The 27,528-nt window shown below is 48.1% G+C and overlaps 1 protein-coding gene across 4 annotated transcripts in view; it reads right to left on the reverse strand.

Annotated features, from left to right (window-relative positions):
* The window catches only part of Osbp2 (oxysterol binding protein 2), a 227,059-nt gene that overhangs the window by 35,927 nt on the left and 163,604 nt on the right, over positions 1-27,528 (reverse strand). For 3 of the 4 annotated variants that reach the window (XM_029567336.1, XM_008841038.3, XM_029567337.1), the window contains one exon: positions 8,311-8,567. In XM_029567336.1, the coding sequence (XP_029423196.1) occupies positions 8,311-8,567 (257 nt within the window). Of the gene's footprint in view, positions 1-1,237; positions 1,284-8,310; positions 8,568-27,528 lie in introns of those variants that run through there. The other variant, XM_029567338.1, reaches the window with a different exon arrangement.

Below are 27,528 nucleotides of genomic sequence, written 5' to 3' on the forward strand. Positions count from 1 at the left end.
CCTTTGGAGCCAGAAGATCGTGAGTGAATCTCTGATGTCCAGCCTCGAGCTACTTTGCTGGACTTTGGTTTTGCTTAGGTGTGCCCGATCTTCCCTTTGAAATAAGACAGTACTTGTTTTGGATTTTACAGAAGCCCACCCACAGTTGAGACTTTTAAAAGAGACTATGGACTTTTAAGTGTTTGGATTTTTTTTAAGGACTGTGGGGTTTTTAAGGTCGTACTGTCTTATGTTATGATATTAATGTTAATATCATAGTTTGGGGACAAGAATTGGAAAGCTTATGGTTTAATAGTGATGTGTTAGTGTGTCAAGTTGACAAGGGGTCAATTGTGCTGGATAGCTTTAGTGTCAACTTGACACACCTGGGTTGAGGGAGCCTCAATCGGGAAATTGCCTCTATTGGACTGGCCTGTGGCCATGTCTAAAGGGCATCTTCTTGATGAGTGATGTGGGAGGGCCCAGCCCACTGTGGGTGGTGCCACCCCTGGGCAGGTGGGCCTGTGTTGCATAAGAAAGCAGGCTGAGCAGGGGCCAAAGAGAGCAAGCCTGTAAGCAGCGTTCCTCCATGGCCTGTGCTCCAGCTCCTGCCTCCAGGTTCCTGGCCTGAGTTCCTACCTTGAGCTCCCTGATGAACTGCGACCTGGGAGTTGTAAGACAAATAAACCCTTTCCTCCCCAAGTTGGTACTGGTCAGAGTGTTTTGTCACAGCAATAGAGAACAAACTAAGACACTGTTCCTAATCCTAATCCTGCCAGTGACCTCACAGCTCTTCACACAGGCAGGAGAGCAGATGTGAGGTCAGCCTGCCTGGGTCCCCTGCCTGGCTTGTGTGTGGCCTAGGAACAGCTTCTCAAGCTCTTGGGAGGGTCTTCAGAGTAAGGACCCTGCCTGAGCCTGTCTGTCAGTGTCCACTCAGAATCTGTTAGTCTCCATGGTTACCTCCCTCCTTGATGATGTGAAAAAGGTACCAGAGGACAAATGGAAGTTGGAATGGGCAGCCATCAGGATCACATAGGAAATGGGAAGATGGCCAATCGCCTAGGTTATGTGGCTGGCTGTGTCTTCAGTCACCACCACACCCAACAGGTCCTGGGTGAAGGGAAGATGGAAGGGCCATTTCCATCTGTGACCAGGCTGGTACCTGCTGGCATCTGCCAGGCATGTGATGTCTGCCCTATAAAGGTGCTCAGGTATCTGGGCTCTGGGTGGACTTCTTTCCAGGATGCTGGCTTACCTTGTTCCACATGTGGATCCTTGCCTTCCACTGGACTGGAAACTCAAAGGCGATACATGGAAAGAAAAATGGCAGACACACATAGTATCCCTGAGTGCCCCTCTTGGTCAGACACTATACCAGAGGACACAATAGGGCCAACAGCATCCTGTTCTCCCTGGGAACAGCTAGCAGGCCCCATGTACACAAGAAGCCCAAGTTCAATGCAGTCTCACAGACAGAAGGGAGCCACACTGTCTCAGGCCCCATCTGCCTGAAACGAAGGCCACCGTTTTGGAAGACACCTGGCCATCTTTGGTATCCAACACCTAGAAAGGGAACACCTATGGCCAGTGACACTTCTATGTTGTGTATAACTTTCTCCTAGTCCCTTCTGGACAAACTCCAGAGCAGAGGCAGGCTAGGCCAGACATCTGGTGAGGGCAGCCATACATCATGGTCTGGCTGCAAAGTTCTAGATTTTCCCAACAAGGCTGGACTCTCCCGGCTATAATATATTTTCAGTGTGGGTGAGGCAGCTCTCTGCTTCAATTGAAACTCCAACATAGCCCTTTTCATTTTCAAAACAGTTTACCCCTTGCACACAGGAAACGGCACCATCTGGTCACCAGTTTGTCAACTGATTTGAGACCATTCTAGAATTTATTTTATTCATCTTCCCAGGCCCCAAGTGAGAAGACTGTCAGGAGTAGAACACTGGTCAGCTGATAGGAACCTGCCTAACGATTCCAGAACGGCCAGGGGCAGCTCTGGGTCTTGTCCTGCTGCTGGGGCTTGAGGGAAGTCCCAGCCATTCTCAGGAGCAAGTGGCTCCTGTCATCATTTCTCTGGCCCCAAATAAAGATTCTCATGGTTCTTATTTCTATGAGGACTGGTCAAGTACCCAAAGATGCTGACTATATCTATACACTTGTTTACACCAACCTTCCTGCCCTCATGTCCCACTCTAATATCTGTCTCCCCTCAATGCCACCTCTCTCCCCCTTCAATTCTGCCCTTGAAGCCTTCTCCAGCTGGACTGCCCTTCTAGGTCAAGTCCATTGGGTGCCCCTCCTCCATGGGCTCTCCCATATCCTTACAGCAAGATTTCCCAAGTTTCCCCATTCCTCCTGCCAGCTCTTTTGGGGATTCCCAAGTGTGTATTCTGAGATGCTTCCTTCCTTGCCAAACTCAGGGACCCAGAGTTCAGGGTCAGTCCCTGCCTCCCAGATTTCTGCTTCTACTGGGTACTTGAATGGTCTCTGTTCTTCTGTGAGGCTTACCCTCCAGCCAGCTCTGTCCACCTGCTGGCTGCACAAGCCCTGTTCTGGGGGAAAGACTCTGGTGCATCCCTCTGGAACTTGGGGGAGACATGTGGTGGGGGAAGAATCAGAGAACAAGGGTCTTCATTCTCCTGGCTCAGGACTGTACCTTGGAGGCCAATCTGATTACCTTTGTTCCACCCATGAGGCAGCCCAACTGGCCCTGCCTTCAACTCAGGGTGGCACTGGTCATTCTTGCTGGTATCAGCTTCTTTCTCTTTGTCCCTTGGGCTGTCTGAGGGTCTGTAAGTGCCCGCCCTTTCCTTGCCGTGAGTCTGTTCTTCAAGCAGTGGGCCTTGCTCAAATGCAAGTTAGATTATTTCACTCATTCTGAGTGAAGACAAAGGTAAAATGACCATTCTCCCAAATAATATGGGTGGTAACAATAAAAATGGAGCTGACATGGTACAACTCCACATGGTTGTTGTGAGGAACAAAGCGTTGGGCAGAAGATCTGGGAGGGCTGTGGATGTCACTAAGCAGAGATGAATCTCCTCCTGACCACTACCATGGGCCTGTCATTCAAACCATGTACTTGACTTCCTCACAAAGACAAGATTATGGGAAACAGGAACAAACTTGGTAGGGTTCTTTCCCTGACTTTGTGGGAACTAGCACTAAAAAACACGAGCTTGCAGTGTGCTCAAGTGCAGCCCTTCACCTTAAATCAAGGGTCAGACTCTTGCTCTACCATGAGGCATGACCTGTTTCCCTGGCTTGGAACAGGGATTGGGGGGACACGTCCTTGTGCTGAGCTTGGCAGAGCACCTCTCCATGGTATGTAGACAGGGGTTCAAGGCTTTTTCCAAAACCCCAAGTAATTTATTAGTGCTGCGAGTTTTCCCCTAAGAGGCAGGCTAATTCACAGCTATCCAAAGGAAATCATTCAAGCAGGATCCGCTGGACTGGCTTTTATCAGCGGAAAAATTACCCACCAGGGAATTCTGCCAGACACTAAGTGACTCATTCATTTGCTCCTATGTTCTTTTACAATTTTCCCTCTACCTCTCCCCCCAACCTCCTCTTCCTCCTCCTTTTCCTCCTCTTCCCTCCTCCTCCCCTCCCCCCACTTCTCCCCTCCTCTTTGGTTTGTTGAGGTCATGTGTGTTGGGCCCTGTGGCAGCACGAAGGTTGCAGGACTGCCAAGGGGATTGTGCCCTTTTCGGGGAGAATAGGCCAAGTACTGGGGTGAAACGATCACAAGATGCTGTGGGTCCACAGTGCTGGCTAAAGATGCTGACATGAGGATGAGGGAAAGGGTGCACAGGGGAGGTCTTCCTGTCCTCTTAATCCCCAGCTAAGGGCAGGGATAGGCTGATTTCCTTCCATGAGGCAGAAGGCTCTGGAATCAGAACGATCTGGACTTATGTCCTTACTATTGTAATTCTGAGCCCTTCTTTCCCGTCAGGCCTTGCTCTGTGGTCACTGTTCCGAGGGAACAGAGGTGCCTATGACTGGCACCCAAGTGTCACTCTCCTGTGAGGTTTTGGTTGGTTGGGCCTGAGCTCACCTTCTTGGCCTCTCCGTTGTCTCACCTTACCACACCCCCATTCTTGGTTTTTAAAAGTACTGGCTGGTGGGCTGGAGAGATGGCTCAGGAGTTAAGAGCACTGACTGCTCTTGCAGAGGACCGGGGTTCGATTCCCAGCACCCATATGGCAGCTACGAACCGTCCTTAACTCCAGTTCCAGGGGAATCCGAAGCCCTCTTCTGACCTCTGAGGCATTGCACAACACAGGTGCAGTCACATGCATGCAGGCAATACACTCATACACATAAAATAAAAATAATAAAATATTTTTAAAAATACTGGCTGGTTAGCTGCTGGACCTGGACTGACTTCCTTAAGAGGATCACACCACTAATGTACATGTGACAACATTACTAGCAAGGATTGTTGGGGTGTGAGCTCCAGGGACAGGAAAGCCCTGGCTATTTTCTGCTGAGTCCATGCACAAGCCTGTCTGGAGGGCTCACTAAGGACTGGGTTATATGCCCACTGAGCAGGGCTTCCCTAACTATGTAAGTCACATGGCCATAGTGACATCAGGTAAGAAGGATGGCACAGCACTGGTAAAGGTACTACAGTGTCACTTGGTGTCTCCAGTCTAAGCACCTTGTTCCCTCAAATATAGGAAGTGGCATACTGGGCCAGAGGTGAAGATGCTGCCCTGCCCTTGGGGAACAGTGGGCATATGGGCCTGCACCAGTAGCCATGCAGCCTGGGCTCTTAGGGTCTATCCAGGGGACCTCCCTCTCCTGTTTCACTGGCAGTTTGGAACCAAAAAGCTTACGGTCTGGCCCCTTTTCATTAATTTAAAGGATCATTTTCCTGAAGGCTGAATAATGCCAGATTCTTCACTATCTTGGGGGAAAGTGAGGCTCTGTTTGGGGTTCTATTAGGACCCAGTCACAGTCAGAATTGAAAATGGGAAACAGCCACTCCCCAGGGCTGGGGGGAGAGCCTCTCCTGCCTGAGAGGCCATTGGGAAGAGATTTCCAGACTTGGGTGTGGCTGATGGAAGCTTGGACTCTTATCACAACCAGAGGTGGGGAACAGCAATCCACAGTGGGAAGAAACAGCTTCTTCTTCTAGGGCCATCTGAGAGATTGGGAAATGGTGATTTGTGCCTTCCGTAGACAGTTCTGGGGGTGACCTTCTATCTCCAAGTCCCAGCCTTCCAGGAGGGATTCTGGGTTGGATCTCAGCCATAGTGATCAGAGGCCACATGGTAAAAGATATACCAGGATGCCATGGGCTAGGGATACGGTGTGGTTGTAGAGTGTGTGCTTAACATATGAGAAGCCCTAGTTCCATCCCCAGTGACATACCAACATACCCTAGACTCAGAGAAGTCCTGAGGAGTGAGGCCTCTAGGCCTTGACCTCCCCTGAGCCAGGCCAGGAGGGGCCTTCTGCATCCCTCAGGAGTCCCACCCCGAGAGGCCATCACTTCTGCAGTGGGTCACACAGACCTCGCTTTGCATGGCAGCTTGGTGACACCAGGAACTCAGGTGGCTTCTGTGAGCCTTGCTTTGTACTCTGATGCTAACAACACCTAGTGATACTGACAGGATCCACATACGATCAAAGATCAGGAGTAGAAGATACATAGCCACCTCAGTTACAGATTCCTGGTCCATCCTTCTCCTTTTTGGGGGAGGGGTCGTTTTGAAGCAGGGTCTCCCTGTAGCTCCAGCTGGCCTGGAACTCACTATGTAGACCAGGCTAGCCTTGAACTCACAGATATCCACCTGCCTCTGCCTCCCAAGTGCTGGGACTACAGGCATGCACCACCATGCCTGGCGTCCACCCTTCTCTTTATAACATGCCCAGAAGCCAAGCCCTGGCCAGGGGTGACCAGGAGTGAGCTGTGTGTCCCAGGACCCTCAGCCAACCTTGGCTATGTGTCCCCCTCAGTACCCAGTGAGGATTTGGATGCTTGATGTCTGAGAGCCATAGGAACAGCCCTCTCAGAACAGATCCTGTCCCTGCTGTCAGGTAAGGAATGATGGTGGTGAAGCTCCCCCGGAGCAACTCCCCAGTCCTTCCCTCCACTCCCTGAAAAGGCACTCTAGGTCAGGTTCACACCAACCACTCCACAGATTCTGATGCTGAGCTGCAGTTTCCACCACTTGAGGTAGACGGTCACAGGATTCCTCCGGGCTGGAACTGAAGCAGGCCTCATAATCAAGCCCCGGGGGCTATGCTGCCCATAAAGCAATTCATTATGCACTTAGACTGAGCAGTTTTATGGCTTTGCAAACACTGATGAGTCTCTGATGGCTGGTAAAAGAGTTGCCAGAGTACAGCGAGCTACAAGGCTCATTATCCTGGAAGAGCCAAACCTGCTTCTTCAAGGCCAGGCAGCTTCTGTCTAGGTGGGAGGCAGTATAGGTGGGTGTGGTGGCAGGACACACACACACACACACACACACACACACACACACACACACAGGGCATTGTGTCATTATGCTTAATGCCTGTGTGGGTCATTGGACCAGGGCCTTGTGAGCTATAAGGAGGACAGTGATCCAAGAGAAGGAATGAAATACAACAAGGGCAGAGTGGCTAGAGATGCAGCACAGCAGCCCCTCAGTGTGCCTGTCACTGTGTGATGGCCTTAGCCCTGAGCATTGTGGGCTTTGAGGACAGACACAGGCATATGCATCTGTGGAATGCATCTCGGTACTCCTGCTCAGCCTTGGGCCTCAGGGTGCAGACTCTCAAGGTTACACCCAGACCCTCCAAGCCTGAGCACGGTGGTGAGTGGGCCTTTTGTCCCACAGTCATGCTGCTGAACAGACTGATGAAACAGGCCTGGGGCAGAGTTTGGATGCCCAGATTTAGGCTTATAATGGGCTGTAGTCTCTACCTTCCTACCCAACCTTCAGATTTTCCATTGGGCCTAGAGCCTGGTGCTAACTCAGGCTAGCTCTGTTCTGATCCCTGAGCTGCAGGGCCTGGGAAACAGTTGGGGTTCATCTGGGCACCCATTGTTTCCTGTCAGTCTGATGGCCTTTGAGCCACACTTGGAGGCCCTTAGCCATATACACATGTCTCATGTCTCCTGTCCCCAGGCTTGGCTCCTAATCCTGGTGTGCACAGGGAAGGGAACAGGAACAGCTGTGAAGGCCAGTGTCATAGCCATGTCCCCACTATTGTAGGCTGAGCAGGCCTATTGGGATGGCTTCTCAACTTGGGGCCTGGACTTTCTCCACCCATGCAGGCCTTGGCCAGATTCTATAGCAACTCCTTTTTATCAGATAAGCCAAAAGAATGTCCTTGAAGGCCAGGTGTCATGGCTCATGCTTGTAATTCCAGCACTTGGCAGGCTGAGGTAGGCGAACAGCTGTGAGCTCAAGGCCAGCCTTGGCTACAGAATGAGTTCCATATCCATCTGAGCTACAGTGAGACCCTGCTTCAAACAAACAAACAAACAAACTTGCTTCCACTGGGGCCAGTGAAATGGCTCAGCTGGTAAAGGCACTTACCATCAAGCCTGATGACCTGAGTTCAATTCCTGGAACCCACATGGTGGAAAAAGATATTCTACAAAGTTGTCCTCTGACCTCCACACACACACACACACACACACACACACGCACACAGGAATTTTTTTAAAATGTCCTCATGGGGGCCTGAAGAGATGGTTCAGTGGTTAAGAGCACTGGCTGCTCTTACAGAGGACCCAGGTTCAGTTTTCAGCACCCACACGGTGGCTCAGGCCATCTATAGCTCCAGCTCCAAGGAATCTGGCGCCTTCTTCTAGCATTACACATATGCAGGGAAAACATATATCACAGAATAAAAATAAATAATTTTTTTGGTGTTTTTGAGACTGGGTCTCCCTGTAGCCTCAGCTGGCCTGGAGCTTGCTATGAGGACTAGGCTGGCCTCGAACTCACAGAGACTTGCCTCCTTCAGCCTCCTGAGTGCTGGAACTAAAGGTGGGTGCCACCATGCCTGGCTAGATAAATAAAATTTTAAAATTGTCCTCAGGTAGAGGATTTTAGTGATGGAGTACTTGCCTAACATGTGTGATACCCTAGATTCTGTCCCCAGTTCCATGAAAAATAAATAAATAAATAAATATCCTCACCAGACAATGGCTGTATGTAGAAGGGTGGCAGCTTTGGAAAGTGACCTAGAGCCACAGGAAGCAGAGCCCTGGCCTGTCAAGCATCTGCCCACTCAGGGACTTGGTGCTGGTGGGTACCCTTTCCCGGCTGGGGAGCCTTATGGCAGCAAGCAGTTGTGGGGAGCACTCACATTGATCATAGCATTTGATGTGATTCGGAAAAGGGTGGCTCGCTCATTCACCACCTTCAGCTTCTCCCCACTCTCAGATGGGATCTTGAGGCTGTCCAGCTCATTCAGGGAACGCTGGAGTGCAGCGCCATGCTTGGCAATAAGGTCATTGCATGTGCTGAGATCATCCAACTTCAAGGAGAGGTTCTTAAGGGTGTGGTGGAGCTCGCTCTTGTCAGCTGGGGCAGCAGACTCTTCGTCGTCGTCCCCAGAGTCATCTGTGGAGGGAAACAGTTGTTGTGGTTGTAGCCACAAAGAGGCTCTGCAGTCTGGGCCAAGAATGGCAGAGCACCACTCAGAATGATCAGCACCCTAGATGGTGCTCAGTGTTGCTTCTAACCAAGGCTGGCACAGGTCCAGCTGAGTCCATGGGAAGGTGAGGAAGAAAAGTGTGTGTGTGGGGGGCTGGAATGATAGATCTTGGAGAGGGGGCTATGGAGGGGGCCCACCTCTAAGTGCCTGCCTCCACCAGGGCACCAGTTCCACTAGGCTGCAGCCTGTGATCAAGAGTCGGCCAAACTGGGTGGAACATAAACCTGCAGAAGACAGAAGCCTACCCAGGTCCATCAACACTTTCCTGGCCAACCCCGCTCTGCCTCCATTCCATGCCCAGCTCCTATCCATTCTAACTGTTCAAACACTTGAGCACCCTTGCTTGGAGTCTTTTCTATCATGTCCCTTCTGTCTGGAGCCTTACCTCACTCACCCTCAGAGGTCCAATCCAATGCCACTCCCACTCTAAAGTCTTCCTGGAGACTCCCATGCCACAGTCAAGGCCCTACTCTCCGACTGCCATACCTAAACCTGGCTCTTCTTCCTGCCGATCTTCACCCATATCCCCAGCACAACATGGCCCTCACATACAGGATGCTTTCTACGTGTAGACACTGGCTCAGGGTAGACAATGTACCATTCCCAGCACTGCCAATGCAGCTGATGCTCTGAGGGGTGGAGACACGCCCAGGTTGCCCAGCTAGCCCTCTTCTGCATGCAAGTCAGTTGGGGCTTCTGTGCAAGGGGCTGGGTGGCTCTGTCCTTGCTCCCACCTTCCCTCCCCCTCACTCCTCACACAATGGCACCCTTGTTCCCCTTCCTGTTCACCCAGGCTGTGTCCAGGAACATCTGCTTCAAGGCCCTACTGCTGTTTTAATGCTGGCACAGGGTAACGAAGAGGCTGGCAAGCAGCCTGTGAGTCCTGGAGCCCATGTTTGCTAAAGGGTTTCTGAAATGCCTTTCCTCAGAAATCATCAGCAAAGACTTTCCTTAGATGAGGGAAATCTGTACCCTAAGATATAAAAGTAAAGGAATAAAAAAAGAATGTATATTTTGAGAAAAAAGATTCTTCCCACAGCAGGCAAGGTATGTGTGGGTGGACATGGCTGAGCTGCAGTTCTGATTGTGCCCTGAGCAGGGCCAGGCTGGCCAGCTGCACAGGGCCTGAGCAAAGGGGAGTCGCAGGGAGCATTCACTGCATGCCTTGTCCCTGCCAGCTACAGAGGCCTTGGGACAGCAACAATCCTCCTGCCCTGGACCAGTCAAAGCAACTGAAGCCCTAAAATGATCCAGTGTCTGGGGGTGACATGTATTGGCCCACTTGAGTCATTGACATGTGCTGTGACTGCAGAGGAGGAAGACAGTGGCTTGTTCTCCCTCCACTGGGGAGGAAGGGAGGCAGGCTCCAAGATGCTAAGCTGTGGGCTCAGGCTTTATCTCTCAAGGGGCAGAGCAGGGGCCCGAACCCAGCCTTGAAAGCTGGCATGGTTTTTCCCTTGAATTACTGGCAGCTGTTCATCCAGCCTTTCTAGGCGTTGAGCCTCTGGGAAGACACTGCCTCAGTTAATGTACATAGTGACCCAATAAGGTGGGTCTGGGGACAAAAAAGCACACTGAAACTGCCAAAGGCCACTCCAGGGTATATACTCCGGAATCTAAGAGGCACCTACACGTCCATGTTTATTATGACACTATTCACAATAGCCAAGACAGAAGCCCCCTACATTTCATTCAGGATCGATGGTATAAGACACACAAGAGAGTTCGCTTAGCCGTAGAGAAGAGCAGAGCTATGCCATCTGCAGGAAAATGGATGGAACTGGAGATCACCATGTTAAATGAAATAAGTCAGACTCAGAAAGATAAATATTATGTTTTCTCTTGTGAGTGGAATCTAGATTTTTTTTTTAAAGTATGAAAATAGAAGGGGGATTATTTGGGGAAAGGAGAGGGAGCAGCAGGAGGCAGAATAAGAAACGGCGATGGGTGGTGTGAATCTTAGCAAAGTACATGATATACACACATGACAACTGCATAATGAAACCTATTATGTTATATGCTTAGAAAAGGAAAAGAAACTTCTCAGGACCACAAGGCCAAAGATTTCTGGGAGTATCCAAATCTGTCTGTATCAGAGCCTTGATTTTTTAAAAAATTTGTTTTGAATGAATTTATTTCTGTTGAAACACAATGATCTGTCAGAGTGTAACACATAAGACCGAGTCTTCTCAACAGTTTCAAAGGACGGGGTCTCAACTGCCAGCGAGCACAGGGAAGAGCTGCCCTCCTGGAGATCACACTTGTCAAAGCCTTGATTTTGAGGTCCGCTTTTCACTGAAGCACCTGTCTACTTTCCTGGGCTCACGCAGCCAATGATGGGGCTGAACAGCTACTGGCTCTCCAACCAGGAGGACCCTGGGGGCTTGATGGCTGCAGGCCCACCTCAGTGTGGTTTCTGAAGCACGAGTGGCCTAACTGAGCATCCTCCCTGGGGACCCAGGATTTGCTTACTCTATTCTCACTTTGTTAGGGGAGGAACTCTGGTCAGAAATGACTGACTAGCACAGGGAGAACCCTTCCCAAGGAGATGGGGGCTGGGGGAATGAATGGAAAAACGGATGATGTGTGAAGGCCCACTGGTTGTAGTATGTCCATGGTGGCAGGTCACACACAGAGGGCAGGGTATGGGGAAGAAGTGGGTGTGAGGAGTGGGGCACTTGAGCAGGTTGAAAAGGGAGACAGTGAAGAGCCTCTGGCACAAGTCAAGGGACCCACTCCCTTATCCCTCAGCAAAAGGGAGTGTGCAGCATTTAAGCAGTAGTCTATGGGAAAGAAAAGACTGGAGGTAGGTGGCCTGGTGGGCCGACTGGAGGGACAGAGAGGCCAGAGGCAAGACCAGAACAGCCATAGAAGGTCAGGGATGAAAGAGAACATAAGGGATGGGCTTGGGCAGGAAAGGACCCTGAATCAAGCCATATACATAGGAGTTGGCACCCACCCAGCTCCAAGGTCCCAACAATCAGTCACAGCCACATTCCCATAGAATCTCCACATACCTGCCATCCCTAGAGAAGGAGATGGTGGCATTCATCCCCATATTTCCACAGTAATACCGGGGCTGTTCAAACACAGAGCACATGGTACGATCCCATCCCAGCCGGGGAGGAAGCAGAGCTGAATAATGATCGAGACTTGGCCTCTGAAATGGTGACTAGGGAGAGGGCTTGATGAAGTGCTTGCCTGATAAGCATAAGGACCTGAGTTTGATCCTTAGAATCTGTAAAAAGGCTGGGTGGGGTGGCACTCTCTTTTAATCCCAGCACTAGAGAGGCAAAGACAGGAGGATACCTGGGGCTTGCTGGCCAGTCAGTTTAGTCTGCTTGGGGAATTAAAAGGCAGAGAGACCCTGTCTAAAACAAATCAAAACAAAGTGAAAGGAAGGAAGGAAGGAAGGAAGGAAGGAAGGAAGGAAGGAAGGAAGGAAGGAAGGAAGGAAGAAAGGGGATAGCATCTGATGCCTGAAGTTGTGCTCTAGCCTCCACATGAATGCACATGCACCTGCACACACAAGAACATATATAATATTTGCATGGAGCTGTGCATATCTTCCTGTGTACTTTAAATCATGTCTAGAGTACCACAACTTATCACAATACAAATGCTGTATAAATAGTTGTGATGCTGTATGGCTTAGGAAATGGTATCAAGAAGAAAACATTTGTATATGTTTAGTATAATTCTTTAAAAAATTATTTTGAGCAGTGGTTGGTTGAATCTTCACATACACAATCTGTGAATATGGAGGACCAACTGTATTATATATGCAAATAAAAACTGTTTAATATAATGTTCCTCAAACTAGAAAAAATAATGTCATTAAGTTAGCTTATGCTTTCTGCAGGATGTCCTAGCAGACACCCATCAAAAGTCATGAAAACAGAAGCTGAAGAGATGGCTCAGCAGTTAAGAGCACTGGCTGCTCTTGCAGAGGACCAGGGTTAAGCACCAGCATCCACATAGTGGCTAACACCTGTCCTTACTCCAGTTCCAGGAGATCTGATGCCCTCTTCTGGCCTCCTTAGGCACCAGTCATATATGTGGTATACTCACAATAGGTAGGCAAAACAACACTCAAACACATAAAATAAAAATAAAATTACAAAAAAGAATCGTGAAAACAGGCTGGGGGTTGGGATGAAGCTCAGCACGAGAGCACTTATCTAGTAGCTACAAGACACTGGGTTCAATTCCCAGCCCGGCCCCCTCCCCCATACACAAAGTCATGAAAATGACTGTATAGTTTCCATGTCCCACTGTCCCCCTGACAGGGACCTCTACCAGGAAGGAGTTTACTCCAAAGCAAGGTTGGAAGCATTTGGATGTATGAAGTTATTAGGGTTGCAACTTATCAAATTTATGGCCCTGGGTGGGCCTCAAATTTTTATGATATCATATACTTCTTCTGTTCTTAAACTCTACTGGGAATAAAACTCAAGGGCAAGGGAGACTGAGAAGAATGGTCACAAGAAATAATCTATGTCTTATCAACACAGCTCATGCTAAGCCTTCCATAGACATTAAATTCAACAGAAACTCTGCAACTCTATTAACACAAAAAAAGCAGTAACCAGGATCTAGGGCAAATCAAAAGCAGGTTCCTTTGGGGGGTCTGAGGTCACACAGAAGCCCTCCTACCTGCTCAGTAAAGATTATATCTGCTCAGAGGCTGAGAGGTGCAGAGGGAGGTGGGCTAGGATTTAGCCCCAATGAGCAGCTGTGGGGTGGGGTTGTCTGGCTACCCTGGAGTGGTATCAAAATTGGGCAATAGGAGAGGGGGCTCCTGAAGACCCTTTGTTCTTGGTTTGTGTTTTACTCAGAGGATTTTGTGGGGATGTCTCCATTCTGAGCTTCAGTTTATCATGTTGGCTAGGAGTTGGCGTGGTGGAAAGTGGCATTGTGCTGAATGGCTGAATTCAGGAGAGGCTGGCTGGGTGGTGAGATGGTCCTAGGTTTACAGCCACAGGCCCCATCAGTCACCTCTGCCTGTCCTTCAAGGCTGCCACAGGGAGAATCAAAAAATCCCACCTGTCCTCTCTGAACCTCTCTGGCCCGCCAACCGTAAAGGTTAGGGGAAGGGCACTGGCTCAGAGTTCCAGGCCACTATCCACCTAGAGTCTCCAACAGTCTGCTCAGACTTCAGTTTCTACCCTATCATCTGCGAGGCTGCTCCAGACCCTGCCTCAGTGGGATCCAGGGGTTCTTAGAGGACTACATGGGTCCCCAGACAAGCAGGACAAGATGAAGCTGCCTCTATTACTTCCTCCAGTGTTGAGCTGAGAGGGCCTGGGGCACTTATACTCCTCCCTGGGAAGGAGGAGGTCTTGGTTCCTGGCCTTGGAGCCATCTGCTTTTCTGAGCTTCTTTATTATCTGTAAGGTAAGATTGGTTGGTTTCTGCTTAGAATAACTCATAGAATCTGTAGGGAGATGGGCTCTGGCACTTGGATAAGGGATAACTTTCTAACAGTGAAGAGGCCCATTGGGACCAGTGTGGCTGTGTAGTGGAGGTGACAGTGCAGAGCCAGGGTCTCCTGTGCAGCAAAGGGCCTGGAGTACCTGGTATGGCTCCAGCCTCTATCACCTTATCCACTGCTTTCTCTCCCATTTTTGTCCCAGTTGCTATCAGCAGGAGCAAGGGTAGCATCTGGTAGCAGAAACAGTCCAGATGAGTAGCAAGCTGCCAGGTGACACTCTTGTGGAATGGCCAGGCCAAACCAGAGAAAGCAGGCTTGCCCCTGAACTCTCTTGAGAGTATGAACAAGTCAGGTGGGACCCATTTCACCCAGGTTCACACCTTTGTTTTCAGATGGGTAAACTGAGGCCCAGAGTGAGGAGAGAACCTGACTGAGTCAAGTATAGGAGTAAAAGCACCTAGCCTCTGAGCTGAGGTCTTAGGTCTTGGACAGGGCTGTTCCCAAGTGACTATGATACATTTGCTGATGACTCAGAGCCTGGGAACCCTTTCTCGGAAGTGAGTGGAAGAGGGCCAGCCAAGGTCATTGCTCTGTGTCTGCTATCAGAGGTCCCCAGGGGTGGGTACTGGCTTCTGATCACATACTGTGCCTCAGCTCTAACAACAGGACTCATGGGGAGTGCTGTGGAGTGCTCTGAGTGCCAGGGAAAGATGCTGTGCCTCACTTCCCTCCCAGGAGGGACCTCCTGAGAGTACAAACTGGAGGAGGCAGGGGTGACCAAGGAGACTGTCTTTGCTGGGCAGCAGCTGGGAGTGAGGGGCCAGTCAGAAGAACACAAAATGCACATGGCACCTGTCCTCTGCCTGGGAGGACCTCTGGCTCATCCTTCATGTCCAGGCTTAGTACCTAAACACTTTGATGGGTCTAGACATGCTTCTCTCTCTCTCTCTCTCTCTCTCTCTCTCTCTCTCTCTCTCTCTTCTGAGTGCACACTGCTGGCCCCATGGTGTCCCTTAGCAACCACTTCCTGCCCTCCTCCACTGAGCCCCGTGCAGCTGTGCTGCCTTTTTGGGGCACTGCTTGGCTCGGCACATGGCTGGTACTTCTGGGAAATGTTGGGTGAATTGCATCCAAACTCAACTTGGGTACCAAAAGCTCTGGAAGCAAGCTTGGAAGGGGTGCTTGCCAGTGGTCAACAATGAGGCAGCTGGGCAAATGGCAGGCATCCTGCAGCAGACTGTGATGACAGTGACCGCCTTAGTGGCCCGAGGGTTACACAAGGTGCCAGATTTCTTTAAAGCACCAGACAAATAACTCACTGGATCCATGAACCCTTGGTGAACTAATTTCTTTTAGTTTTAAAAGATGGGATCTTGATTAAAAAAAAAAAGGGGGTGACTGAAGAGATGGCTTAGTGGTTAAGAGCACTGGCTGCTCTTGAAGGGTTCTATTCCCAGTACCCACATGGCAACAGCTGTTCTAACTCTAGTTCCAGGGGATCTGATGCCCTTTTCTGACCTCTGTGGGCACTGCACAACACAAGCACACTTACATACATGCAGGCAGTACCCTTATGCACATAAAGTAAAAACAACAAATAAAATGTTTTTTTTTTAAAAAGACAGGGTCTTGTGTATCCCAGGCTTGGCCTCGAACTTGGTATGTAGCTGAGGATGACTCTGAACATCTCACCTCTACATCTTGAGAGCTAGGATTGCAAGCATACGTGACCCACCATGCCTGGTTTATGAGATACTAGAGTTGGAATACACAGCTTCGTGCATGCTAAGCAAGCAATCTATCAAGTGGGCTACATCTCCAGTCCTGAGCAAACTCATTTTATAGGTGAGGAAGTGGGGAAATAGACTTGGAGTGGGATAATCCTATAGTGAGCAAGTGGGGAAGGTGGGGTCTCAGTCCAGGTGGATGGCTCCAGATCCATGCTCCTCACCATGGCTCGCCCAGCCCTTCCCTTCCAGCCATGTTGATGGGACCCAACAAAACCAGCCTGGGAGACATATGCCTCATCTTTACCAGATGGAGCAGTGACTTCCATTCAGGGATCCTGTACAGCGAGTCCCCTTCTGTAGGGTATCTGTGTCTCATCTTGCCCTACGGCCTGCATGAGCTCATTTCTCATCCCAGATGCCAACCTGGTCAAGAAGATAGAGCTGGAGAACCTGCACTGAAGGGGGGCTGCAGGCCCCACCATCCTACATCCTCATCTTAGCAAGAAGCTGGAGTTCAACACAGGGCATCTAGGAAAACCAGGGTGGGAGTCCATATCGCTCCACTATTGTCCAAGAGCCTAGGGACCCAAACTGGAAAGCTCATGGAGGGAGGACTCAAGGTCCTAAAGAGACAAAATGAAGGCCATGGGGCAGGAGACAGGTGCGAGGAGCCTCTACCTCCCCCTCCTCGTGCTCTGCAAAGGACTAGTCATCACCTAGAAGGGTCACCAAGGGTGATCGTTTTGACTTTCCCTCCTAGGACCCAAAGCTTTGCCAGGTCTCATATGGCCTGTTGCCTGGGCTGTGTTGGCCCCACATGCTTCTAATGTTCAGAGAAGATATTTACAGAAAAGTGACTAGGATCCCACGGGGTTTTTCTGCCACCTTCAAAGCACATGGCTTTGGAGACAAGGATAATACGCATAGGAAAGGCAGAGAAGACAGTGCCCTGAGTACAAGCATATAGAATAAATGACCATGAAAGATCAGTCCCTGCCTATTTAACCCTGACCTCCAGGAAAGCATTGATTCTGATTCATTGATTGATTAAAATGCCCATCAACATCTGGCCTCACTGAGCAATGTTTTTTTAAAATTTTTTTTTTGTGAAAAGAGAATAAATCCATGAGACCCAGGTCACCAGTGTGTTGCAAGGCAGCAGTCACATCTCTGCTGTCTTGGTGGTGTGGTCAGCGGCTCCCTAGCCACCAGAAGTCTCCTGTGGGGATGAGCTTCCAACCCTTAGCAGCTGGCCTAATCTGGCTAGTGTCATTCCCCAGCCCCAACCCCATGCTATATTCACATCCTTCCTGGAACTTAAGGACATGACTCTTTGGAGGGGTCAGTGCAGATACAGTTAGCCAAGATGAAGCCACCCTGGAACATTCAATCCAATATGGCTGCTGTTCTTAGAAAAAAAGAATAGAAAACCAGACACAAATAGTAGAATATGATTATGATCCTAGCACTTGGGAGACTGAGGCAGGAGGATGGTGAGCTTGAGATCAGCCTAGGACTACAAGGTGAGGCCCTGTAGATAGATGATAGATAGATAGATAGATAGATAGATAGATGATAGATAGATAGATAGATAGATAGATAGATAGATAGATAGATAGGAAAAGGAAAAAAAACCCACAGATGTAGGGCAGAAACAGAGATTGGAATGACACCAGTGGACACCAAGGATCTCCAGTAACACCAGAAGTCAAGAGAAAGACATAAAATAGACTCTTTCTTTGAGCCCTAAGAAGGGGTGTTGCCCCACCAACACCTTAATTTGAATTTGTAGCCTCTAGGACTGAGAGGGAATAAATTCCTGTTGCCTTAATCTGCCAGTGTTTGGTAACTGGTCATGTGATGGTAGCTCTAGTGCACTAAAACAGTAATTTAGAACATCACATTTATCATCGCACAGATCTGGAAGTCCTAAAATCAGGGTGATAGTATGGCTGTGTCCCCTCTGGGGGTACTTGGGGAGAGTGTATTTGCCTTTTTCCCTCCTACAGGCTCTTACTCCCTGGCTGGTGGCCCCTTCCTCCATCCTCCAAGTTGGCACAGTAGCAGTTTTTGATTCTTGGATTCTCCTTCTTCCCTCTTATAAGAACCCTTGAGATTCTGCTGGGCCCACCTACATGATCTCCATCTCAAGATCTATAACCTAATTATACCTGCCTAATCCCTTCCAGTATGCTGGGCTATAGACGCACAGGTCTGGGAATCAGGACAAGGATATTTTTAGGCACCACCCAGGGTTGCTATGGCTAGCATCTGCCACATTCTTCCTCTAAGGCTCCACTGGGATTGAGCTCACTATCCCAGGTAGTGGTTTTTGGATGCCAATCACCAAGGCGCCTTTCTGGGCACAGGGACCTCATGAGGCCCTCTGGCCTCTCTGAAAAGCCAGGCACAGATCCCATCCTGGCCAGCACTTCTATAAGGAGATGCTGGCCTGGGGCAGGGAGGAGGCTGGTGATCTTGCGTCCAACCTTACTAGGCCTGGGTTAAGTGCACCAGTCCCTGTGCTGAGGGTATTGAAAACACACCAGTCTATTATTCATAGTGAAACAATGAAACATTTTCATAATAAATAACATGTACTTTGATAATTTTCACCCCATTATTCTCTCTTTCCCTCTCTTGCTGGTTCCTTTCCTCTTTCCATGTGGTTCCCTTCTTACTTTCCTGTCATATAAATATCTTTATATATATATGCATTAATATGCATATTAGCTTAGTTTCCACACCTGAGAGAAAACATGATATTTGACCCAATTTGGCTTATTTCCCTTAACCCAGTGATCCCCAATTCCATCTATTTTTCCTGTAAATGATATCTTTGTTCTTAATGACTGAATAAGACTCCCTTGTGTAGACATACCATATTTTAATCCATTCATTCGTCTGCTGACAGATGATTCCATAGCTTGGCAGTTGTGACTAATGCAGCAGTAAATATGGATATAAACACATGGACTGCTTAGGAGTCTGTGCGCCTCCTTCACACAGCCATTTACTCTCCATATGGGTTCAGCTGTAGCATATGTGCTGCTGAGGTGAGCATCCCTCCTGAGGTGTGTATACTTCCTCTGGGGAGATGTTACAAGTACCCAATGTCTGGCTAGCACAGGGCTGGGACGTCATGTATGTCAGGGCCCTAGGCCCCTGGCCCACCAAATCCTCCATTCCCTTCATTCACAGCCTGTTTGCACAGCACTGTCTGAAGTTTACCTCAAACTAGAGGTCAGACCAGAGGGACCCCTTTCCTGTGCCCCAGGTTCTCACTCAGTGCTCTCCTCAGGCCCTTTAATAGTAGGTGGTGGAAGTCTGGCTGAGGAGCCCCTATATGACCCACTAGGGCCAGGGTCTTCTTTCCTAGGGAGGCTCCTAAGAAGGATAGGTTGCTATGGCAACTGTAGTGCCAGGTAGGCTATTTTTAGAAGCAGAGCTTTCTTTCATCTTTGGAAAATTGATCAAGTTTCTTGGTGGGGAAGCCCCTTGTGTGAATGGCCAGGGGCAGCCTCTGTGAACACAATGGGAAGGCTGCGGGTGTTGGTTCAGAGTTGGGTGAGAGACCCGACATTTAGAGGTCCTGCCCCCCATTCTGCACCACCACTTGTTTGCTTCTGTAGGGATTCTATCTCTGTCCTCCTCTGTCCATGAGACCCTTGAAGTTAAATTACAGGAAAACTAGGCGGAAGCCTACTCTTCAAGCAAGGCTGATGATGCAGGAGAGGTTCAGCTTACACCTCCCACTGTACCCACACCAGTGCTGGGCTGGCTGAGTTTTGAGGATAGGGTGCTGCTAAAATGGGTCCTGGAAGAGGGACAAGGCTGCTATGGAGAGGACAGGCCAGCAGGGCCTGGAGGGAAGCAGTAAGAGCAGGGCCTTGGAGAAAGATGCTGAGGCCCAGGTGGGTCCCTAGTAAAGAGGCAGATTCGGACTGCTCATCCACCCCTGGATGCCAAGAAGTATGGACTGCCTTGTCCTTTCTGGTCTGACAAGGCCTGGCCCAGAGCTCAGCAGCCTGCATCCTTTCTCCTCTGTGGCTTGTCAGCCACTCCTGGTGTCACCCGTAGAGACCCACAGTCTCAGTGGTGCACCTTTGGCTGCTTGCCCCTTCCTGACCTGCCAGAGGCTTTCTTTCTTCCTCTTCTCTGCCTAAGTCAGTTCAAGTCACTTCAATCCTCACTCTGAGGCCTCACATTCCCTCCTTAGGGGCCAGTTCCCCAGCCTCTGGCCAACAGGAGGTAACATTTGTGGTGCCCAATATTTAAGAAGAACCTGGTGGCAACATGGTGGCTCCTTTGAAGACAAAGTTCATCACTGTCTCTGCATGCCACAGATAGGCTGGCGCCCTGGGAGAGGGAAGCCATACCCTGCTCTCCCTCATCACCCCTCTCTACCATGAGAGGGGCTGCTGTGCCCTGGGCTGAGACCTGGTGGCAGTCACCAGCAGGTCTGGCACTTATTGCTTGCCTCCCCTTGGGCCAACAGTGTGGTTTAAAGGGGTATCCATACCCTCCCTGTAGAGTTGAATCCAAAAACACAGACCCCATGGGGCTAAGCCCGATTTTCTAAGACTCTCATAAACCTCCAGAGGTAGCCTGGCCTCATCCCTTTCTAAGCAGACAGTGCTCTCTTGATGCTCCTGTTACAGGATTCCAGCTCCCACGGCAGGGTCTTATGGGCAGGGGTCTTATCCTGGATGCTATGGATCCCAGTTTTTCTGGCTGGTTGTGCAGAGTCAGCCTACCACTGACTCCTGAGAAGCAAACACAGCATTATAGGGCACTGTACCCTCAGCAAAAAACAGGTCATCCTAGTCTGCCTTACTAGCGCCTCCAACAGTTACTGCTCTTTGCTGACTTTGATTTAGATTTCAGGTTTGTTAAGTGTCTTGATCATAGAATCCAATTAGCAGGATGCTGTCAACAAAGAGTGCGATGCCTGGAGATAGGAGCTCAGGGGACCACTAAGTATCTGGTTGCTTAGCAGCTGCCTCCTCTATGGATTCTACATGTTAGACCATTTCCACACCTCTCACAGTATTGTGTCACCTGGAAGGGTCAAGGGAGGGGGGAGAGAGGAGTGTGCCCAAGACCCAAGCCTTCTATGTTTTCAAGAAGGATTTGTATGTGACCTTTACAGAGAACCTGATGGCATCTGCCATGCCTGTGGCCCTGGAAGCTTCTGTTGGTTTCTTTTAATTCAGTTAAGAGCAAGCAGATAGTCTACAATCCCTGCCTGGGGCTAGCCCTGTTCTGGTCCTCCATTCCATTTGCTGCAATTCAAAAACCTATCGCAAGGTCAAAGCAGATGGAACTCAAAGCTAAAGCTAGTACCCAGCAAGCCACACACAAGCAGCACTGACTGATCTGTACTGGCATACTGAGCAGGTCACTGGAAACTACTGGTTTACATTTTCCTGGCCCGAAGACAGCTCATCAGCTTATCCTTGGAAACCATCTGATGCTGACACAGTCACAGTAGAATCTTCCATGAGCAGTGCCTGCAGGGATCAGTGATGGAGGGCAGGCAGAGGCAAGGAAAAGGGTTCTGTCTCCAGGAGCCCCAGGGCCTTGAAGGGGCATACAGGCAGGGCTGCATGGACACCTGCTAGATGAAGGGGTGACCCAAGAGCCAGGTGTCTGGGAAGGTGTTTCACACTGCTGTAGGTGTGAGCAGCAGGAGTAGGGTTAGAATTGAGGGGTGGGGGGATTAGGGCTTTCCTTTGTATCCTCCCAGGCTCTTGAGCTAATAGATCAATCAAGAAGAAAGTGAACTACACCCTGACTATCCTTCACTCCAGAGATCAGGCCTTAGCTATGCAGTCCCCACAATAACCCTCTTTCTACACCACAAACCTCTGGGCACCCTCCCCTTTTCTGAGTGCAGTGTAGTCCAGATATATGCAGTCACTGCTGGACAAGGTGGCCTTGGAATCCTGGTGTGGAAAAAAGCCATCCAAGTAGTTTTGGCCAAGTAGGAAAACTGATCTCGAAATGATAAGGCTCTGGAAAAGCCCACAGGCTTTGGCAGTTGCATAAACTGAGTGAGAGGCAAAGGGGGTGGGAATCGAGCCCACTCCTTTCCTTGAGAGGGCAGGTGAGGTACATCGCCCCAGCCTCCCTAAAGGCCATGACTCATCACCTCCCTGCCTGGCTGAAGCCTCCCATCGGGCTAGTGAGCTTCATTCTCTGGGTTCTTGGTGGTGCTATTTCTTAGCATGAGTTAAGAAAGTTCTATTTTCAAAAAAATAAAACTCAAGAAAACTCAAGATTAGAATTTCTAAGAGGTGATGTTGTTTGTCAAGGGAGAAAAGGTGATTAATCATTAAAAAAATAAAACAAAACCCAAACCATGTAAACAGCCATTCTATTGCCAAGTCTCAGTGACTGGGAACACCTGAATGGGATGTACTGACTTGGGGACTCTTCTAGGTGGAGCTTTGGTGGAGGGTTGGGTCAAGGAAGGGAAAAGCAGGCCAGATGGAGAGATGGGAGGTGGGGAAGGGAGAATCTTTCCTGAGTGCATAGCCTGGAAGGAGGGGCCCATGACCATTGAAGGCTCTGCCAGTGGGCTGTTGACCCCCAGTTCTGGGACCTCATTTCTTAGCAGTTACTCTTGGAGTCTATTGGATGCTCCTCAAAGCCTGAGCAATGCCACGTCCCCAGTTGGCTAAGCCTCTCCCATCATCTGCCCAGGGTCCTCCCTGCCATAGTCTTTAAGGCCAAAGAAGAAACCTGAACATGCCCAGTGATTCACCTACTATGCATTCTGTGAGCACATCAGAATGTGATCTAGAAACATCTGAAACCCTTCATCAGGCAGTTTTGAGTTACAATAGTCTGCAGAGGTCCAACATTTTTGGGCCAAATTTCCACCCAAGTCTTATCTTGGATTGGCTCCATGGTGGCCTTGATGGGGCTCCTCTTAAATATGTCAGTCACCTTGTGGCTAGAAGTCTGTGCTGTCTTTAGCTCAGGCTCCCAGTTGTTAGACTAGACAGGAACTAATGAAATACATAGTGAAGAGCTATGAAGGCTTTGGAGGGATGTGCTGAGGAATAGCAAAGGCTGTTTAGGACCAGAGGGCCTTGGGGCCTTGTCCCATAGAAGGTCCCTTTTCTCAGCATAAGTTGCAAGTCAGAGACCTGGGCAGCAACAGTAACACTTGCTGACAGTTAACACAGAATCATTTCACCACTCATTAAGCACTCTGCTAGACAGTCCTCCTGGGGCCTCCACACTCCTGTGCACTATGAACTCTACTTCTGTCCCCCTTTAATGTCAAGAATGTTGTTATAGGGGCCTGCAAGATGGCTTAACAGGTAAAAGTGCTTGCTGCCAAGCCTGACTTCCTAAGTTCAATCTCCAGGACCACATGGTAGAAGGAGAGAACTGACTCCCTAGAGCCTATACACACAACATGGCACTGGCACACACAAACACACACATGGAGAGAGAGAGAGAGAAAGAGAGAGAGAGAGAGAGAGAGAGAGAGAGAGAGAGAGAGAGAGAGAGAGAATGCTCCCATGGTTTCAATATACTTTGAATCAGCCGCCAAAAGGCTCATGTGGCAGTGTTGAGTGGTAGTGGAACCTTTAAAACATAGGCCTAGTGGAAAGTAATTAGGTCATAAATAAGGCAATTCTCTTGAGACCCTGGTTAGTACTCAAGAGTGAATTGTTATAAAAAGACCAAGCCTGACTCCTGGGTCGTTCTTGCTTCCTGTCTTGCTATGTGATCTCTCCGTGTGCTCCTGCCATTGTGATGCCATCTGCTATGAGGCTCTCACCAGAAACTGACAAGATGGGGCTGCTCCATCTTGGACTTTCAGCCACCAAAACTGTAGGATAGATAGATCTTCTGTTTCTGTAAAGAAAATAGGCTGCTATAAGTGCGGAGACTGTGAGACCCATGGCCATCTAGCAGGCAGCTTTCCCTCCAGAGTTGGGCTACAGTGACCCTGAAAAGGGATGTGCCAGGGAAGCAGGGCATGTAAGACAAAGCCAAAGGTACAGTGTCATTCCATTGCTGGAAAAAAAAAACACACTAGAAATATGTAGCCCATGAAAATGTTCTTGAAAAATGAAAGCTAGAAAGATGTTTTCAGATAAGCAAAGCCGGAGGGAAGTTGGTGCTAGCTGGTGTGTACTCAAGGGGTGTTAAGGAAAGTTCCCCAGGGTCAAGGAAATGATATCAAATGGAAACTCAGGCCCAGACAATAGGAATGAAGAAGGCTGGAAAAGACGATGCGAATAAATATTTAGAATACTGGCTTCTTTCACTTTCAAATTTCACTTGCAGATAACTGGCTGTATAATACATGACAACGTTTTGTAGAATTATGTGACAGGCAAAGGAAAGCAGGGCACAGCACCAAGACTTGGGGGACAACAGATGCACACTGTTCAGGATGCACATAATGGAAGTACTTATGGTTTAAAAAAATTTTTTTTAATTTACTTGTAGTTTATGTGTATGAGTGTATTGTATGTATATAAGTGCACCACATGTGTACAATGCCCACGGTGGACAGAAAAGGGCATCGAGTCCCCTGGAACTGGAGTTAGACAGACAGTTGTTAGTCACCATGTGAGTGTTGGGATTCGAATATGGGTCTTCTGCAAGAATAGCCAGTGCTCTTAACTCTGAGTCATCTCTCTCACCCCACACTTATGTTTTAACTGCGGTGGAATGTTATTTGGAGTAGAACTATGGAAAGTTAAAGATACACAGTGTCACCTCTAGAGTTCAGAAAAGGCTGTACAGTTCATGAGCTAGTAAATAAATTGAATACGGAGCTGGAGAGATGGCTCAGCACCCATGTTGGGTGGCTCACAACCACCTATAACTCCAGCTCCAGGGGCTCTAACCCTCTTCTGGCCCCTGCAGACACCCATATACACACATGTACAAACACACACACACACATATACATATTAAATAATCTTAAAAACAGCAACTTATACTCAAAGCAAACAGTAAAATAAAAAGAAATTAATGAGCTAGAGACAGATCACAAAGAAAAAATTAAACTAAAAACTTTGAAAAGTTTGAGCTAGAGAGTTGACAACTTCTAGTTATACCAATTAAGACGCAAACAAAATACAAATGACTCTAAACATGAATGAAAGTAACATTGCATTATAGGGTATTGAAAGAATATCATGAAAAAGGTTATGACAATAAATTCAACACCTTCATTAAACAGAAAATTCCTTGAAAGAATAAATTACTAAAAATAAGAAAAAAAGAATTATACTTCTTTAATACTAGCAATGAATAACACTTGTAACAGTGCCAAAAATAGTAAATAGAGATAAATATAGCAAAATGTGTTTAAGATAACACAAAGTTAAGAGAAATTTTAAAAGAGAAATAAGTCCATAGACAATGTTTGTGATCAGACACCTCAATGTTGTCAAGATTTAAGTTCTCCACAAATTGATCTACAGATTCAAGGCATTCCAAATTAAAATCCCAGGAGATTTGTTTTTATAGACATGGATAGCACAGGGGCTGGAGAGATGGCTCAGCAGTTAACAGCATTGGCTGCTCTTGCAGAAGACCTGGGTTTGATTCCCAGCACCCATATGGTGGCTAACAACCATCTGTAACTCCAGTTTCAGGGGAATCTGACACTCTCTTCTGACCTCTGCTGGCATTACAAACATGGGTGCACTTACATACATGCAGGCAATACACTCATATACATAGAAAATGTTTAAAAAAAAGAAATGGATAGCCTAATTCTAAAATTTATAGAAAATAAAGGATCAAGAACAACCAATAGAGTTTGGGGAAACCAAAAACAAAGCTAGAAGACTTTGATTACCTGATAACCTGATCATCTGTGATAATCAAGACAGTGTAGTGTTGGCATAAAAACAGGTTTATAATGGAACACAATGGATAGTTCAGAAATGGTTCTGTCCATGGAACGACCAAGTGATTTCCAATGTGTCAAGGAAAGTCAATGGAGGAAAATAACCTTAGCAACTACACTGCATACTATACAAAATGAACTTAAAATGTATCACAAACCTAAACGTACAAGTTTAAACTATGAAACATCTACAATAAGGGGCTGGGGAGATGGTTAGTTGGTAAAGTGCTTGCCACACAAGCATGAGGACTTGAGTTTGGATCCCCAACACTCCCACAGAAGCCTAGAGTGGTGGTGCACTGGGGGCACTTAACAGGCAGATCTTGGGGTCTTTTTGGCCAGCAAGTAGAGCCAATTAATGGGCTCCAGGTCAATAACAGAACCTGTCTTGAAATATACATAAGGGGAAAGCAGTAGAGGAAAGTCAACTGACTTTGACCTCTGGCCTCCACGTGTGTACAATGCACACACATGCAGGTGCATCTACATGTACTCATGCACACACACAGACCACGCATGACACATACACTACACACAAAATTAAAAATAAATAAAAACTACTAAAAATCTGTAATGGGGGCTGGAGAGATGGCTCAGTGGTTAAGAACACTTGTTGCTCCTCCAGCTTCCAGAGGACCCAAGTTCAGTTTCTGGTACCCAGGTCAAGCAACTCACAGCTGCCTGTAACTCCAGCTCCAAGGTATCTGATGCCCTCTTCTGGCCTCCATGGGCACCCACACATATATATACACACAACTAAAAATAAAATCTTTAAAGTCCATAGCAATATATGACATATCCTGAGGTAGGGAAAACTTTCTTAAAACACAAAAATCACTATCTAGCAAATATATTTCAACAAAATTTAAATATTTTGCTCTTAAGCCGGGTGTGATGGCACACACCTTTAGTCCCAGCACTTGGGAGGCAGAGGCAGGCGGATCTCTGTGAGTAGATCAAGGCTCAAAAAAAAAAAAAAAGACCAAAAAAATCTCCTAATTATTCTAGTAACATCCTATCATAGGCAAAAGTTAGAAAAAGTACTTTACAAAAGAAAATAACCAAATTACCTGCCTATTGGAAGAGGTGAACTTAAAAATACTGTATTTATTCAGAAACTTTCACATGAATTGTCACTGTTGCATTTTCCTAATGGGCCCAAAACAAAACAACCCTAAAGTGTATACCCACACAATGGACTATCTGACAATAAAAAGGAATGAAGCACTGACACATGTCCTTGGAGGGACTGTGAAAACATGACACTGACTGGAAGGGTCAGTCACAGATGCCACACACTGTATTTTCCATTTGTATGACATGTTCAAGATAGACATGCCTATGACAGAAAGCAGATACACTGTTGTTTAGGACTGGGGTGAGGTGAGAAATGAGGATTGATGTCTGATGGGTTTGAGGTTTCTTTTAGAATGGACAAATGTCCTAAAGTTGACTTTGGTGGCTGCATAGCCACAGGAATACAGTAAACCCATGCTAATTGGGTGAGCCGAACAGTGTGTGAACTGGGCCTCACTAAAGCTGCTATAGAGCAAAACAGAACTAGCGTGAGTGGAACACTGTGCTGAGGGTTTTCCACTCAGGATCTCCCTAACTTCATTTTTTTATTACATTTATTTATTTATTTTGCATATGTATACATATTCCATGGCCTGTGTGTGGAGGTCAGAGGGCAACTTGTAGGGACTGGTTCTCTCCTGCCGTGGGGGTTCTGGGATCAAACTCAAGTCATCAGGCTTGGCAGCAAGCACCTTTACATACTGCACTATCTTGCTGGCCATATATATATA

This window comes from Nannospalax galili, unplaced genomic scaffold (genome assembly GCF_000622305.1).
Source record: "Nannospalax galili isolate Female #2095 unplaced genomic scaffold, S.galili_v1.0 scaffold259, whole genome shotgun sequence".
NCBI lineage: Eukaryota > Metazoa > Chordata > Mammalia > Rodentia > Spalacidae > Nannospalax > Nannospalax galili.